Raw genomic sequence first — 19,270 nt, 5'->3', positions numbered from 1 at the left:
AGGACTCAACCTACAAAGTAAAGAGGTCAAATCTGGGGATGGACTTTATTGGAGGGGTGAACGCATTGTTTAGGCCTGCTTCATTTGAGACTGAAGGGGCGAACCGGGACCCCCCCCCCCCCACACACACACACCGATTTACGGTGAAGGATATACTGTACAATAAGGCCTAGGAACAATTTGCAGTTGGTGTTTTTGACAAAAACAAGATAACTTAACATGTTTAACAATGTAGTTTGGAGGCCATTATAGGCCTAAATGAAAATGAAAACGTGCCTATTCATACAGAAGGGTAGGCCTATTCGGGGCCCCGCACCAAATTTATTGAGGGGGCTGCATGAGCCCCCAGCCCCGGTTCATAAGCCTATGTAATTTTGTTGACAGAATTGCACCACGAGAGTTTATTTTAAAAATTAACAGGTTTATTTGTTTAGTGCAAGTATATATTTTCTCCCGACATTATACATTGGGGCTAAAGTGTTTTGTTTATAGGGCTATAGAAGGAAATGGCTTCTAAATTTAAGACCTTTCGTGATCATGCAGTAGGCCTACAACATGCTACAAAGAGCGTTTCAAAACGTCAAACGAAAATGCTTTAAAACCATTAATTCATATCTATTCAAGTTTGTAAAAAGGTTATAAATGTAAAACATCTATAGGCCTAGGTTAGGAAAAAAATAATAAAAATAAAAAAAATAAGACAAGCGTTCAAAACATTTATGAAAACCAAAAGCTTTTATCTTAATCATGTATCACGCATGGTAATAATTATGGGAAAAGTTATCCAAACAAGAAATAAAAAAGGCACGAATTTGCGTTTTAGATTAAATTACCTGTTTGAAATTGTCTTGCCTCAAAGGCATTTGCTATTATAGGCCTACCCAAACTCAGGCTCGAAAATTGAGAATTTGACATCGGGTTTATAGGCCTAGATGGTCGATCAGAGACATCAACATTTTTGACATCGAGTTAATACCGTAGATGGTTGAATAGGAGGCCTACATTTGAAATTGAAAACGTTTTAATCGTATTATAAAAAAAAAAATAAATGCTTTACGCTGTCCATGCTGTTAAAATATGTATTGAATATTTCGCTATTCTAAATATTGAGAATTAGGCCTACGTTACTTAAAACAAACAAGATTAAAAAATTGGGTTTTTTTTTAAAGGATATATGCATGAGGGTCTAAGTAGGCCTATCCCCAATCATATTTTTTTAAAGACCTGAAAGTGTATTCTTTTCTTGTAAACGAGAGCCTAAAGTATTTTCTCAAGCGCCTCGGAAAGTTCGGAGGGTTTAATTGATGCCCATTATTTTATGTGGGAATATAGGCCTAACACTCTGAACATTCACAGAGGTAGGCCTAAACCATGACTGTCGAAATTAACTTTAAAAATTCATGTAAACCAGCCTAAACCATGACTGTCGAAATTAACTTTAAAAAGGAGGCAGAAATGGAAGAAAAAAAATCGTCGGAGGGTTGAATCAACAGCTGATCATCATCAACGTAAATAAACAAAAGTGGTTCAACGTAAATAAACAAAAGTGGTTGAGTAATCGATATCGATAGCAACATTCGTTTCCGTTTCCTTGGTCGATGGTTCATCGTCGACGCGTCATGGATGTCGACTTTTACCCATGATGCTCTGCGCGAAGTAGATCAGCCAGGCGTGATCGTAGGTGGCGCGCTGTATTTGGAATCGCGAGAATTGACCTCATTAGTTTGGCTTAAAATGACAACAAAAAAATCTTTATCCAGACAGTTTTACGTACTACTACTATTTTATAATATTAGGCAAAGAATACCAAAATTAAAATTTAACCAAAAGGGACATTTTGTAATCCACAGCCTCATCCCACACTTTTCTCAAAAAAAATATTGAGATTTTTATACCACTGGAAACCTCTAGCTGCGATAATGTTTATACAAAAAGGTCTTGCAGATTAATTTGTTTACCAAAGATATCATCAAATTTGAATTATGTTCTGGTATATACCAGAACTTAATTCAACGCAGTGGTTTATGGAGCAGTGAAATACACATAATCATGCATAACTCGCAAATTTATGCAAAATCAGAATCAACTGAAATTTTGGGAATAAGCTCTTCCCATATCCCTGTCCCGTCATATCCGGATGGCATCCCTTGAATTTAGTAGCCTCTGAGCACTATTAGGTTTAGCAGAATTAACAGAATTAATGAAGGTCAAAAGAGAGGAGATGATTTGCATGGAGTTTCTTGTGAGAGCATAGCCCATGGGGATGGAAAGGGCTTCAAATTTGTATTATTACTGTTTGCAAAAGAAGATTTTACTGTAAACTTGCAAGTGTTCAAATCTAAACAAATTTGGGCAGCTCCAGGAGGAATTTCAAGTTGTAATCTATCCAGTAAGTGTACCTTATCTGTAATTTAGTGGCCTTTTTCGGTATGAATTCTAAGATATAGTAGGCAAGTGATTCAATTATTTAAAAGATGACAAGAATTTCCACATGTAAGCATATCAAAAGAAATAAGTCCCCCTCTCAAAATTACGTCATAACATCGTAGAATAAAACTTTGTACCAATAAAACTAAATGAGAAATAAGTATATGACTGTTTGCAAAGTGTTGTATGAAAATGAAAGATGTCAATGACTTCATGGCTGAATGAACCCAAATTAAAGACAAAAACTGCCCGTTCCAAAACTCACAAAGTAGGCCTATGCTTGTTAACTGCAAGGTGTATTGGGACAAGGAATGAGACTGACCATCTTACCACTCACTGTGCTAAGCTCTGCATCAAGATGGGGATTTGCAGGGCTGAATGATCAAGAATGTTCACTTGGTGAGGATTTTAAACTGCACTCAACCACAGTCCACATGGGTTTTGCATTAGTGACAAGCCATGAATCAACTTTTGTGACAAGCATATAGGTCTACTTTGTGACTTTTTAAAAGGGCAGTTTTTGTCTTCAATATGAGCTCATTCAGCCCTGAAGTCATGGACATCTTTCATTTTCACACAATATTTAGTCAACAGTCATATAATTATTTCAAAGTTAGTTTTATTGGTACAAAAACGAAACCTTACAATGCTATGACGAAATATTGGGAGGGGGACTTATTTTTGTTGATGTGTTTACTTCAGCCATGCAAGTTTGGTTCCTGCAAGATGATGTTTGATTGTTTTCATTGAAATTAGGTCCACTGTTCGCATCCCATTTTGTAATGGGAATTATTTTCTATTTATATAAATGGCATGACACTACCTGAGAGCAACCAGTAGGTCTTGTAGCCATCACTTGGTTGGCTATTTTTGACTGTGTCAATAATCATGAATGTTTGTTTTATGCAAGCTTCCTGAATGTTTTTTTCCCTACAATTTTGGTTGTCCACAGGAACACCATCAGGCCAAAAGAGTTTCTCCAACTCTTAGTTTGTGGTTAGTTCCGATGCCTAAATTCTCTGATTTCAAGTCCTACTGCTTGTTTTTTAATTAAATCATCTATACGTACATTGTTATGTCGCCATTTATTTCATTTATGACAGGTATTCCACCGTTGCCTACGATAAGGTACTCCTGGCCTTCTTCCATCTCTGGGTGGGGACAGTTCACACTCTTCCAGAATTGAGCTGTTTGAACATCTTGCTCCTTTCCTAAAATGAGAAATGTAAGATTGGATACTTTGTCAAGGACGTTTCTTCTTTTTGTTCTTTTCAGCCACTTTTTGACAATTCAGGACAAATGTCCCCCCCCCCCCACATTTCAAGATGGATTTTTTCAGCATACCATTTTTTCTTTTTCGTGCATTTTTCATATTAACTTCATTATTCAAGTATAGGAAGAATTTCTTATGTTTTGGAACACAACAAAAGTGAAATCCATGATTATACCATTTACACGTACCTGGCTTTAGTGCGTCTGTCACATTCATAGTGAATATATCAAATGTCTTCCAATCACCTTTCCTGGTACAGTAGGTCTTGTATGCTGTGGATACATGCAACAATACAATGCAGAAAATTTAATATTATAGTGCTTTCATTAAACACCTGTTGCACATCAGTACTTTGATTCACATGCAATGCATGATAGTTATTCATAACCTCATTAATATACGCGAAGCCTGTGATCCAATCATAAGAAATGATTGCCTGACCGCGCACTAATTGCGAGGTCATTAATAACTCGCAATGACTCCTGACGGCGGTGACGCGGTACAATGACTTCTGCGCGCGCGTGTGTGTATAAGCTAAGTGTTATGGCAATGCACATGCCTACACGATGCTGTCGCGCTTCTGTGATTGGTAGCTCTTGTTGTCGGTGCGAATGTTAAATTCGCCTGGTCGATTTTTTGTAGGGTAGGTTACAACAATAATTAAAACTGGTTATATTTGACAGCGTTTTATGACATAAAATGCCATTTTGATTTGTTCAAAATATCAGATACGATGGTAATGAATGACAATATTAACTTTGCACCATCTATTTTGAGTTCATTGTGTGAAATTGTCAGGTTTTGTTTTGGGCCTCTGTATTTTTCCGAGGGAGTGTTCACACAATGACCTCAAAATAGAAGGTGCGCATTTATTATTGTCTAATTAGGTGAAGCGGAGGTATGGTACCGGAACTTATACTGGGTGAAGCTGAAGGTATTCTATTAAAAATATGCACATCTTGGTTAGACATATGCCCTCAGCTGTCAACCCATATGACATGAGAAACATTCAGGTAAATTTTGTGTCAGACTCAACACTAGAATCTGGATTAACAATTCTGCCCGGTTGTGTCCAAGTTGACCTTTTGACCCGAGTTTGTTATTTTACACAGTTTAGAACATTCTGTGTGTGATACTGCCATCGCAGCACGCAAAACACATAGGTGTTTTTTCTTTAGTCTGGCACTTTTGTAAAGCTATGCTTTTCAATTGGCATTAAAAGCATAACACATTATATTAACATGATTATACAGTAGTTAAAGGTCTGGGAAAACTGGGGCATTTGATACATTGTAAACCTCCAATTCCTAGGAAATTTGATTGTTTTGGGGGGAAATTTAATGTTTGAAAATAGAGAAATACAAATAAATAATTTAAGAAAATTATGTCTTCTTGAAACGAAATTCACATTTTTTTTCAGCTGTTAGTTGGTAGACAATGAAGCGATGACGGCTTCATTCTATATAAAACATTTACCTACCAAAATGTTCAGGTGACTGACAGGACAAAAACTTCAACTCTACAGCTGTAATACTTAAATCAGGAACCATGTTTCCACAACTAGCTGTAAGATTAAAAAGAAATACAGTGTGTCAGACAAGAGGAAACAGAGTACTTTATATAGGGAAATGATATTTACTTAATTGATCAATGGAATGATTTGAATCATGCCATAGCGTGGGTCATCACATGGGGGGGGGCACCGACCATGATTGGGGGCACCGGGCACAAGCCGTTTTCTGCAATTTTCCTATGGGATTTTTTAAATTTCAGATCAATGGGGGGGGGCACGTGCCCCCATGACACTACGCCACTGATTTGAGTTCAAATACTGCCAACTGGCATGCATCTGAAGTACGATAATGTGATGAAGTAAATAAGACAGATGAGTGATCTGTCTAACAGTAGGCACACTAATGCAACCACTTGATACCAAACTTTTCCAATCAGTTTGGTTTAGTTTATCCGCTTATGTGCACAGTGATTTGCATCACTTTTCAAGGGTATTTTTGTAATGTTTACTTGATTCTTCTTGGTCTGGGGGGGGACAAGTGGCCTACAGGGCGGCACCAAAATGATGATGGTTAAAAAAAGGGTCGACAAAAAATGGAACTCAACAGGAAAATTAGAATTACACTGGTCATAATTAAGGTGGCCCCACACAAAGGTGTGTAAATACAAATAATATGCAATATGCAAATAAGCTCATTAATATTCATAAATATGAAAATAACAAGACACAAAAATACTGTACAGCACATCAGGCCACCATATGCTATCACAATACCAAGTTAGACGTTGATTGGTTACAGGCGGCGGATGACACGATCGAGCCGGCAACTCTTGAAACCGCCCGGCCGTATGGCATTTTCCATATACTCGGTTAGGTTTGTGGGGTTCATTATCGAACCCCAACGGTTTTAGCTTGTATTTATATTATTTATCAACATAGGCCTATTTGTTTGTGATATTTCAAGCGTTTTAAAATTTCAAAATAATCCCATTCAATTACACGTCGACGATGAAAATTTACTGAATTTAGAGAATGCATGTCATACACCACCTGATTGGTTATTGCATTTAAGGTGCAGAGTGGATTAATGAAAATGTAGGCAAAATATGCAAATAAGCTCATTAATATTCATGAATATAAAAATAACATGACACAAAACTATACAGCACATAAGGCCACCATATCAAATCCTCATACCAAGTTTGATATAAAATTGGACGGATTGAGCGTGATACCTGAATTTATCGGTCGAGCTAGAGTTTTCAAATATCATGCGAGACGAAGTTGAGCGTGATATTTGAAAACTAGCGAGATTGATAAATTTAGGTATCATGCGAAAGTATCCGTCCAATTTTATCAGTATTATGTCTTCAGAATCTTTTTGGTTAAAAACATGATTTTTAGTAAAAAAACAGTTTTTAGTAGATTTTGATAAAAAATGTGTTTTTTGGTCAAAAATATGATTTTTGGTAAAAAAACGTGTTTTTTGGTCAAAATGCGATTTTTGGTCAGAAATATGATTTTTGGTCAAAAATATGATTTTTGGTCAAAAATGTGTTTTTTGGTCAAAAATTGATTTTTGGTCAAAAATGTGTTTTTTGGTCAAAAATATGATTTTTGGTCAAAAATGTGTTTTTTGGTCAAAATATGATTTTTGGTTAAAACTATGATTTTTGGTCAAAAATGTGTTTTTTGGTGAAAAACGTGATTTTTAGTCATGGCATGTCACATTTACAAAAAAAACTCACACCAAAAGAGACTTTTGCACATAAAGTATATGAACTATGCACTCTATGAAGAGGCTACAGATATGAAAAAACCCTGTAGCTCCAGGAGACCGATACACAAATTTATCGGACAGCCAGATTATGTACAAAGTATAGGATGCAAGATTCTGAAGACATAATAATGAAATGATCGGTTATTGTATTGGAGCTGTACAGTGGATTAATGAATTTGCTTCCACCCAGACAGCCAAACAAAGAAACAAACAGGCAACCATTTGGATGATAACATAAGCTTACATGTGTGTTGGGGTGTAGATTTCAAATGGAGTTACCCATTCAGACCCCATTTGAAATGCACACTGTGTCAAAGATTAAGGTCAAGTATTCCATAGGGGGTGTATGGATTTCAATTGGAATAGTCCAATATGTATACATGTGATATAGCACACCAGCAATTCTCAAAAGACAAGGCCATGGAACTTGATACATGAAGTAAAACTTGCATGCTTTCCTTGGATTCTCTGCGGGCTATTCTCTACTTATAAAGTGTGTTTCTATTAAGACCAAATTCTCCAGGTGGTGTCGAATGATGCGCATTCTCTAAATTCAGTAAATTTCCATCGTCAACCGTGTAATTGAATGGGATTATTTTGAAATTTTAAAACGCTTGAAATATCACAAACAAATAGGCTTATGTTAATAAATAATATAAATACAAGCTAACACCGTTGGGGTTCAATAATGAACCCCACAAAACTAACCGAGTTTATGGAAAATGCCATACGGCCGGGCGGTTTCACAAGTTGCCGGCTCTATCATGTCACTCACCGCCTGAAATTCTCAAAATAAGCTGGCTAATAGAAAATTAAAAAAAGCCCATCTGGTGGGTTACCCCTCAAATCCATGAGATTCCAAGGGCACTGCCCACTGGACCCCCAATCAGATGTTGCCCAAAGAGTGGACCACACCCCTTAGGCATTCTGCTCTCATGGAGTGGCGCTTCTAGGATTACTGAAATTATAAAGCTGTGCTTCATGTAAGTAAGCTGAAGCAACCTGGTATTAAAAAAAAACCTCACCTGCTGCACACTGGCATGCAAATCCTTCACAAATAGTCTCTAACAGAGGGCTGTTACGATCTGGATGGTAGAACTCGATGCATTTTCTCTCTGAACAAAAGGGGAATACAAGTTGGAAGACATTTTAATGCAAAAATTCTTATTTGGTAAGTATAGCACAACATTTTGATCAGATTAGATTGGGGGTATATTGGTAATTATTGTATGGTTGTAAAATTCTCTGCCAAGAAGGAGAAGTTATTTGGTGTAAAATGGCTACTGATTGACCCACACTTGTGCACAAAATCTCCCCTTCCCTACTCATTCCCTACTTTCATTCGAGTGACTGATTTTAGTCTTTTATTAACAGTGATAGCCCCTTTCACATTAATTCCCTTTGTATGACAACAATGAACACTTATTTGTGATAGTGATAACAAAGTTTAATTTATAACAAAGGCACAAAGGAGAATTGATAGGTATATTAGCATTTACTAATATCAAAGAAATGTTGCCTGGGCGATAAAAAAACACCCTGTTCTAATGGCGGACAGACTTGCCAAATATATAAGTTGATCTGGATTATAAAAAAAAAATCTGGTAGAGGTTAAATGACCCTCACCAAAAGCTGAAAAAAATCTGTTGGCAAACATATTTTAAACATTCTGTATTTATATCATAGAGCTAATAAAATATCTGCATGATGCAAAATATGGGTCAGGCATATAGAACAGATTTTTTTCTTTGCCTAAAAGTTCTGTAACACATCATGATCAGCAAAGGTACTTATAAATTGTGGGATATGCTACTTATGTACTTAATATTAGACAAGAAATTGACTTAACAGTCACCAACATCCTAAAAGCAATAGTACGATGCAGCTTGTGAAAGATTACCTTTTCATATGCACCAATGATTTCTACCAAATGATCTAAAAATGACACACAATCACCTGTGGACATCCATGATCTGTCACATACCTCATGAAATCACAAAAAGCCTAAAAATGTGTCTAACAGCTTGTCATCTATAGGTAGGAATAGGAGTAAAGGAATAGGGAGTAGTCCGAAGTTGACTAGGTTTAAACCATTACTTACCAGGTTGATAGTAGTCATATACTTGCACTGGTACAGGTTGTAGATTACCAACCTCATTTTCCTGTTGCGCTTCAAATGTTACACAAAGTGCATCCACACCAGGGATCTGAAACCAGATCCACCAAACATGTTTTAATAATCGTGGAATTTAAAGATTAAAATACATACCGTATTTCGTCAAATAGTCGCCCCCCCTCAAATAAACGCCCCACCACTTTTTTCTACTAAGATGTTTCAAAAATTCCGATATTTCCATGCTATCTTGTGTAGTAAGCTTACCAAGTTGCTCACATGGTCGATAATAGCAGCAATAAATGGCGAAAATCAGGCATCCGAACCCGGAAGTGAACCAAAAGTCAGTGCCAAAAGGTCATAGTTCGTCATTTTAGCGTGACTTTTAAGCTTACCTAATGATTTTAACGGGAATTTTCGTGCTAAAAATGACCTCTAATAAACGCCCCCCCCTTGGGAAAATGTTACGCCCCCGGGGGCGTTTATTCGACGAAATACGGTAATTCATTTTAACTGTTTTTGCTAAATTTAATGGTTTCAAATGCTAGTCAAAATGTGTATCATCATGTACCCCTAACAAAGTATTGATTCAATGAAATTTTAACCGAAAAAGGTGACATGTTAATGGACTTTAGTATGAATGGCTGACCTGGTCTGAACTGGAATTGTTATGAGTAAGTAAACTCAGCCAAATTAAAAAAGTCTCCACTAGTTTCATCCCCATTTAATCAGAGTCTGATGAGTTTATGGCAAAATAATTTATATAATAATTTTCTATACACTTTCCTTCAAAGGTTGATACCAAATTTGATATCAAAAGTTTAATCCTCGTGAGCATAGAAGCCGTTGTTTGGAAATTCGTGCAATTTTAAAAATGACAAAATGCGAATTGACCACGCAAAAGCCAATGTATGGTATCGGCTTATTATGTGGCCCGAAGCAACCCGTACAGGAATCATTGTACACTTGCCTGCGCACAATTGAAAGATCGGGGTATTTGATTTGCATTTTGATATGCATGGGTAAACCTTTAACCTGCCGGCCTATTCAAGTGACGTAATTCTAGGCACTCACGCTAGCTCCGCTACGTGATACAATTCCCTATGTCATTTTTTAAAATTGCATGAATTTCCAAACAATGGTTCCTATGCTCACGATGATTCAACTTTTTATATCAAATTTGGTATCAACCTTCGACGGAAAGTGTATAGAAAATTATTATATGAATTATTTTGCCATAAACTCATCAGACTCTGATTAAATGGGGATGGAACTAGTGGAGACTTTTTATTTTGGCTGTGTTTATATCAAAGTTGCTCTGAGGGGTTTCCCTGGGCCTGTCAGGGGGTGGAAGTTATTAACTTTTTACAAACTGTGAAAAACAGGTAAGGGCAATTAAAAGCTGTACCTCTTTCAATTATGGGTGTGCTTACCTCATCAGCATAGAAGATAACATTGCGATCTGTAACTTCAAAAAGTTGAATAAGTGGTGTGTCCTCAACTGCCTGATTATAATATAAACACAAAATGCATAACAATATCATATCGTTGATTTGAATGAGAAAAAAATATTGTTGAAAGCTACTAGGTCAGAATATCATGCACTGATCTCATTGAGCTTGATATATCCATAATAACATACAATCTTATAATATGAAATTGCTTCATATTGAAAACCTGGTTTTTCTGCTATGTTTGTAATATTTACATATGTCCCAATGGAGCAATTTCGACATGATGTCCAAATTGTGACATTTTGCATGTCCGATTAAAAAGAAAATTACTATTTCTCTCACCTGTTTCAAAGTCTTTGTAATAGGTTTAAACCCTGAGAGGAGAGTCACGTCAATGATAGCCATATTTGTTTTTCCTTCACCTGTATATCTGAACATATTGTAACAAAAGTTGCAAGGTGGTTAAAAGTAAAACCTGCACCCAGCTGAAATCCATAACACCCCATATGGAACACATGACCTTAAATCTGTCACACATGGAGTGTGAATTTCAAATTGGGTTACCTGAATGGGTAACTCTGTTTTAAATCTACATGTCTTCTATATATAGTTATATATAGGGATATATGGTTTTGAACTTGAATGGCCCAATTTACTGCCAGGTTATCAATATAGCATAGAGTCTGAAGTTTACCGTTTTCTAAAATCCATTTTCCGTGTTGTAATCCGTGTTGTAAAATTTGTAAATCCATGTTTTATGAATAAAGCTTAAAATGTATAAACAATGATTATGAATGATATTAATGTCACAATGAAGTGTTCAATATCGCGATCAATATGCTCCGATTGGAATATTCTCACGATAATAGCACGACAGTTACGATTTTTTGATGAATATAGGGGCTCATGCCTTGGTAATATACCTTTATTTCGGTATTATTAAACAGTATTTTTTATCATAAAAATTGACTCACACAACTCAAGATTGTTTTTAACATCTTATTTATCTTATCTTATTGAATGTTACAATAAAGTGTTCAATATATCACGATCAATATGCTCCAATTGGAATATTCTCACGATAATATCTTATTTATCTTATCTTTTAAATAAATAAATAATAAATTTCGGATTTATATAACGCCATTTTCCAGCTAGATCTTGAAGGATTCAAAGCGCTGTAATTTCGCTGCCATGGTGAATCATCACAATCAGATCGTATCATCTAGGCCAGTTGCAGCTGAACCTCAGATGCAGACCTATCCGCACTTAGATTGTAACATCCACCAATTATCTGTGCAGCTCCCCAAATTCCATTGGGTGAAGGAAGTTTTTGATAACCAAACAACTAATCACCGATTTTTTTGAAGCAGGAGGAAACCAGAGATCCCGGAGAAAACCTGCGAGAGCAAGCATGGAATTGGGATAAACCAAGTGCACATGAGTCCTTGGGCCGCGCCAGGGCTTGAACCCGGGACCTCAGTGGTGAAAAGCGAGGGAACTACCGCTGCGCTAACTCGCCCTGTCACATACAAAAATGTCATTTTCCGTGTTGTACCTCCAATTCAGTGATTTTTATCCGTTTTCTGTAAAACGGAAAACTTCAGACTCTATATATATCATAGTGCAACTACATAATCCCAGCACACAAATCCTGTGACCATCTCATTGCAGCTCCCCATTACACCAAGTTAGGGTGAGGCAAATACAGTAAAACATGCTGCAACTTACACCTGCTTAAATGGTTTATACTCCCCCTTCATGTACCTTTACAGGAACAGGAACTTATGACCACTGAGTTTCAAAGTCTGTAACATTTTTCTAACAGGTTTAATGAATATTATCATAATGTGAATTACAACTTTTATTACTTGAGCAATGTCATTTTTGTCTATAATTTTGTAATTGGTATATTGCAAACAGAATCAGCATATTTAAATTATTAAGTAGCAGATTATATTATGATAGCTAGCTAAGTTTAAAAATAACTGGATCACAGGAATAGTATAAAATATTAATGCAATAATTACATAATGACAGCTTACCTTGCACATACTTCCATGCTGAGTCTCCTCATATTTCTCTCAGGTGCAGGTACTCCTGGCGACAGGGGTGCAGGATCTTTGTCAGTAGGTGTGACGCTTACTTCAAATGGACACAGACTCTGATTGCCACCGGCTTTGTGATAACGAAGGTTTATCTGTTTGAGATAAGAAACTTTACTTAATAGTTCGATCATTTTCAATGAGTGTAACCATGAAGGGGGGCAATGGAGGATCTGTATTTCTACCCCCATTTGGCCCCCTCCCTTGTGGTAGGTTACCACCCCCCTGGCTGCCTCCTCAACTGAAAAAGTCTAGTTTATACACCACTGCTTATTTTATACAATTTTTTATCAAGGAATACATTTTGACTGTAACATAAATGAAATTTTTTACAGAAACAAGAATTATGCATGCTGCTAGCCACAGGTAGATTTTTTGGAACAATAAGTTCAATATTCCAAAAGTATTTTTTATTGGTTTTTTTAACCTACATCCTAGTTATGGTATTTATTCAATTGCATAAAAGAATACAACTTCTAGGCTTAATGATGCATTTATGCCAGTACCTGTTTACCTGTCGTCTCGGGCACTCTTTTGGAAGGATGTAAAGCCTTATTACGCCCATCTAATTTCATCAATACTTGACTACAAAAGAGAGATTTAATGTGTACTGCAAGTAATTTGTGCCAGGGTGGTACGTGCATGCTCCCCCTGTACTCATATTTGTCAATGTAGTTCTCTAGGAAGGATTCGATGCCATTTTTAAAGCAGTTAGTAGTAGGGATGCCCACTGTCCATACAGTTTCCACTAGAACGATTTTTCATTTACTGTGTGCGTGCACTCACACACGTATTGTCTATGGAGAAACTGATCGATACAAGAAATCCCAGGCCTGTTAAATGGCGTACATACTTGTTTTTGATCCAAATGTAGGCCTATATCAGGGTGTTTCAAGAAATTCCTGATTCCACCGGAAAACATTAACCAAACTTTTTCCTGATTGGTCAGTAAATAGAGAGGACCTTAATTCCTCCATGCAGAGATCAACTTTTTTTAATGAAAAATTTAATGAGATGAGAACTACAACAGGTTGAAGTGACACCATGCCGTGCATCAGGTGTTCAAACGCAATTATTTTCGAATTTGGAGTGAATCAGACAAGCAAACTTACATAGTCATAAAATGTAACTATTTTTGAAGACAAAATGTACAGGATGTTAAGAAATTTAAGAATGTTTAAGCCTACCATGGCCCATCTCAAATCATGCACTTCTCACTACCATGTCCATTTCATATGCTATCCATCATGGCTTCCATGCACACACAGTGTATTGCTCAATGTATTAAAGATAACCTTTGAGTTGGAGCAAATTTCTCAAAATTGGTAGTGATTAATATTACCAAACTTATGCCATGATGAAATATAATAATTTTTGAAGATAAAATGTGCTGACCGTAAAAGATTGAACAATGTTTAAGACTACCGCCATTCATTTGAAATAATGCACTTATTGTTCATCTCCTCTATGTAGATATTTTCCATGGCCGCCATCTATGATCATGCTTGCGGTTTCACCAAACAAACCATGGGTTTTGAGGTCTTATATTTTTTGTTGTATGTCAACAAAATCGATTAAATTTTCAGGATGATCTTATTTTCATGTTGTTATAAGCAAATATAATGTTCCAGATAACGCTAGTTAATAAATACATTAAGAAAAAGTACCTTAAAATTGCACTTTCTGTTAGTAATCCTTTTTGGACTTTAACTTTTTAACATGTTCTAGCAGCCCTAGATATAAAACCGTAACACTCAAAAGGCCATATCTCTGGAATGAAACGTCCGATTAAGATTATTTAAACGCCAAAATGTTTCTTTCATCAATTCCCAGCCAATAAGTTAGGTCTGAATCAATTTAAAAGTACTTCAATTTTTAGTGGACATGCCTATTAGTAGACTTGGCATGCACTACGTTCACTGGCAATCTATTCCAAACGTTAACGACCCTTTGGGTGAAACCATTTCTTTGTTCCTCACTTTGTGCCCCCTCGGTCCTACCCTCCTCGTGTCCATTTCAAATATGTTATGGGTTGGACATCTGTCAAGCCACTCATGATGCGGAATACTTGCCTTTCTAGCTAGATGTGTTTCATATGGCTGGTCTCTGAGCTCGGGAATCAACTTACTTGCTCTGTGCTGGACTTATCAATGTCACCTTTCAGAAATGCACTCCATACACAATTAGCATATTTCAGGTGGAGTCTAATCATGGTCTTGTATAGGGTTTTGAACAAGAGGTTATACATCAGTAGGTACTTTTGATCACAGAGAGATCAAATTATTTACCATGCTGAATGTAAACATCACTTACAGACAATGTTGCAACTCCAACTCCTTGAGTGTTGAACACCAACAGCCCCTCAACTGGTGCCTGCATACATGTAAGTCAACAAATACAATTGATATATAATTACCTTACAGGTCTGCAGTACCAATTTGGGGTTCATTAATAGAATTGAGGGCATGAGCAGACTATTGGTTTAGGATATGAATTTTCTTCAAACTTGCATACAATCCAAAATATTATCCCCTCTATGTAAAAAAATCCACGTAAAATAAGAAGATTTTCAACGTAAATGTGTTTAATTAGCATAATAAGCAATCTAATATAAAAGTAGATATCTTTATTTCCATGTCATCAACATCAAACAACAAACAAAATAAAATTATATAAAGATAAATGAAAAAACAAAAACACACAAGTACAATGACATGGAGGAAATGAATAAAACACAAACTGCTCTGAAGAAACATGTACAGGTACATACAATTTTGTCTGATTCACTAAATATGTCTTAAATCGCTTTTTAAAGCTTTTAACATTGATGACATTTTGCAATTCAAGAAAAAGGTTATAATTATGTGCAGTGCAAAGTTGCATTATGGTTACGGAATCTATGCCGTATTAAACTTCATTTAATTGTGTCGTTTGAGAAGACATAGTGATTCTATGTCAAAATATGTTAGAAGCATGCACAAAAAATGATCAGGAATAAGTTATAACACGAATATTTTCAATCACTTTTTTTTCAAGTGACCCACTCTACATGTAATTCCTCTATTTTACAATGAACTATAATGGTAAGTTGTCAATTTCAAGCTCCTTACCTGCGTAGCCTGTAAGATCAAAGAATTTTCAGGTAGCACCTGCCATGATTCACTGAACTTTTCATCTGCTGATGCAGTAATGTCACAAGTCATATCGAAGTCTTCAACGTTAGTTCGCTGTGCATATTCGGATAATGCCTGTAAAGCTACCATTGTGTCCTATATACAAAAAGTTTCGATGCAAAAACCGATATATTTGACATGTCATGTCAAAAGGAGACACTTTTGGGCAGGTTATCAATTTTGAGGTTTTTACATATCCAAAATGTAGAGATATTTTGCTCCACAACGCCGTTTTCCCCAATGAAATCGGACATTCCTAAGCGAAGATATTGAGTTAAGTTAAGTTATGGTATTATAAAATTGGAAATTGAGATATCGGCCATTAAAAATATTATTGACAATGTTGAGAGTAGGAATTACCTTGAAATATGTTTCAAAAAATACAAGATGCTAGTTATATTCGGTCTGAAACTATCAGACAATATTTTAAACATTAATAACATCACAAATTCGCAACAAACCCAAATTGTGAAAAATCGCCCCCGGACAGATATTTGGTTATTTCTCCATTTACGATCCTGCCCAAAAAAAAGTGTCTCCTTTTGACATGACACGTCACATATATCCATTTTTCATGATTTGAGACATGGGCAAATATGTGGTGTAATCAAGCAAAATCAGTCTGAAGTCAGGCATATTTAATTTTCAGTTTTCTATATGATTGCATCATTCATTTGTAAAGCTACATTTTGCAGAAAACCCCATTGAAATTGAACATTTAGTTCCAAAGATATGAACAGTTGAAGTGTTTCCAAAACAATAGACAATTATTTCCTTTGTTTGGCTTTATCTGAAAATCAATATTTCAAGCATATATGGTCAATATATTATAGTTATGCTGGACTCAATTGATATAAAATGGCATGCACACCACTGGGTGCAGCACCTAGGCTACCTGCACTTTGCTACTTACATTTACACTGGTACAAGTTCTGACTTCATTGACACGACAGCAACATAAACCGAATAAGTCTTGCCTATTACAAGCTGATCCTATATAATCAAATCAATTATTTCTTGGCCAAACTGGACCGGAACATGCGTGTTGCATCCATGTAGTGTACTAAGCGTGTATGCAGTGTAAGGCGTGTGTATACCTTCTTCTGTACCGCGCTATATTTGTGTGTGTTTATCGCGGAGCCACTAGCGTTCAGTGTTCCAGTTTGGCCAAGAAATACTTAATTTGATTATAGTATAGTTTAGGTCACAGATACATACCTGAGTGGAATACCACATTCCAATTTGGTTTCGTTGCAGCATGAGCCACTGCACTATGGGGTAACTGTATGAAATCTCCCCCAGTATTATCTGAGCTAGCAGGGCATAGGCAGTTGTTTCAACTTTCAGAGCTACACTGTCTTCTTGTGCTCCAAAGTATTTGGTTCCTTGACCTAAGAAAAATAAAACAAGATATTGATAAACATAGCTTTGCACTGGGTTTCAGAGACAAGAGCACCAATGGCGCTGTGGCTCTGCGCTTTTCGTGACAGTGAAAGTAATTGTTCTTGGAGTCAATTGTGCAATGTGACAGATCACATTCAATGGGTACATCCGGTTGGTTGGTAGCTATCTCATTTGCAGAGCATATGACATGAATCGAATCGGGTGGAATTGGATAGAAATGGGTCCAAATGGACCGAAACTGATCAAAATGTATCAAAATACATAGGCCAATGTCAAGAATAGTGTTGTCTGTTTATACTAATTTGATCTCAGTTGACCCCAGGTGACCCTGAAATGGCCTTCGTAAACTTTGGCTCTAAATAGTGACTGTACCCACCAGGTTTCATGTCTATCCAACAGTTTTTACTCATTTGACCTCAGATAACCCCTGGTGACCCCAAAATGACCTTCCAAAAATGTGACTGCAAATGTTGACTGCATCCACCAAGTTTCATGCCTGTCCAAAAGTTTTTACTAATTTGACCTCAGATGACCCCTGGTGACCCGAAATGACCTTCCACAAATTTGACTCCAGATGTTGACTGTACCCACAAAGTTTCATGCCCATATGACAGCTGTTACTAAATTGACCTCAGATGACCCATGGTGACCCTTCCAAAAATTTGGCTCTAAATGTTGACTGTACCTACCATGTTTCATGCCCATATAACAGTTTTTACTAATTTGACTTTAAATGACCCTGGATAACCTCAGGTGACCCTGAAATGACCTTCCCGAAATTGGGCTCTAAATGGCGACTGTACCTGCCAAGTTTCATGCCCATCCGACAGTTTTTACTAAGTGGACCTCAGATGACCCCTGGTGACCCCAAAATGACCTCCAAAAAATTTAACTACAAATGTTGACTGTACCCACCAAGTTTCATGCTCATCCGACAGTTTTTACTAATTTGACCTCAAATGACCCCTAGTGACCCTAAAATGACCTTCCAAAAATTTGATTCCAAATGTTGACTGTACCCACCAAGTTTCATGCCCATCCGACAGTTGTTACTAATTTGACCTCAAATGACCCCTGGTGACCCCAAAATGACCTTCCAAAAAATTTGACTCAAAATGTTGACTGTACCCATATGACAGTTTTTACAAACTAGACCTCAGATGACTCCAAAATGACCTTTTAATAATTTGACTCCAAATGTTGACTGTACCCACCCAAGTTTCATGCCCATATGACAGTTGTTACTAATTTAACCTCAGATGACCCCTGGTGACCCCAAAATGACCTTCCAAAATTTGAATCCAAATATTGACGGTATCACCACGTTTTAAGCCTATCCGACAGTTTTTACTAATTTGACCTCAGATGACCTCTGGTGACCCCGAAATGACCTTCCCAAAATTTGGCTATAAATGTTGACTGTACCCACCATGTTTCATGCCCATACGACAGTTTTTTTACTAATTTGACCTCAGATGACCCCTGGGTGACCCCGGATGACCCCAAAATGACCTTCCAAAAATGTGACTCTAAACGTTGACTGTATTCACAAAGTTTCATGCCCGTTCAAAAGTTGTTACTAATTTGACCTCAGATGACCCCTGGTGACCCGAAATGACCTTCCACAAATTTTACTCCAAATGTTGACTTTACCCACCAAGTTTCATGCCCATACGACAATTGTTACTAATTTGACCTCGGATGACCCATGGTGACCCTGAAATGACCTTCCAAAAATTTGACTCTAAATGTTGACTGTACTTAACAAGTTTCAAGCACATATAACAGTTTTTACTAATTTGACCTCAAATGACCCCTGGATGACCTCAGGTGACCATGAAATGACCTTCCCAAAATTTGGCTCTAAATGTTGACTGCACCCACCAAGTTTCATGCCCATACGACAGTTTTTACTAATTTGACCTCAAATGACCCCTGGTGACCCCGAAATGACCTTCCAAAAATTTGGCTCTAAATGTTGACTGCACCCACCAAGTTTCATGCCCATACGACAGTTTTACTAATTTG

General features: G+C 36.8%; 1 protein-coding gene across 1 annotated transcript in view; it reads right to left on the bottom strand.

Moving 5' to 3' along the window:
* Positions 1-19,270, bottom strand: part of LOC140172490 (complement C3-like) — a 118,132-nt gene that overhangs the window by 2,981 nt on the left and 95,881 nt on the right. Inside the window, exons 28-38 of the mRNA XM_072195660.1 lie at positions 17,057-17,229; positions 15,776-15,934; positions 14,979-15,038; positions 12,606-12,760; positions 10,903-10,990; positions 10,540-10,611; positions 9,095-9,200; positions 8,019-8,108; positions 5,181-5,264; positions 3,889-3,972; positions 3,497-3,638 (exon numbers count right to left, since the gene is read on the bottom strand). Coding sequence (XP_072051761.1) covers positions 3,497-3,638; positions 3,889-3,972; positions 5,181-5,264; positions 8,019-8,108; positions 9,095-9,200; positions 10,540-10,611; positions 10,903-10,990; positions 12,606-12,760; positions 14,979-15,038; positions 15,776-15,934; positions 17,057-17,229 — 1,213 coding nt within the window. The remainder of the gene's footprint in view (positions 1-3,496; positions 3,639-3,888; positions 3,973-5,180; positions 5,265-8,018; positions 8,109-9,094; positions 9,201-10,539; positions 10,612-10,902; positions 10,991-12,605; positions 12,761-14,978; positions 15,039-15,775; positions 15,935-17,056; positions 17,230-19,270) is intronic.

Source organism: Amphiura filiformis, chromosome 1 (genome assembly GCF_039555335.1).
Source record: "Amphiura filiformis chromosome 1, Afil_fr2py, whole genome shotgun sequence".
Classification (NCBI taxonomy): Eukaryota; Metazoa; Echinodermata; class Ophiuroidea; order Amphilepidida; family Amphiuridae; genus Amphiura; species Amphiura filiformis.
The sequence above is the reverse complement of the archived record's forward strand: the minus strand, read 5'-3'. Positions and strand labels throughout refer to the sequence as shown.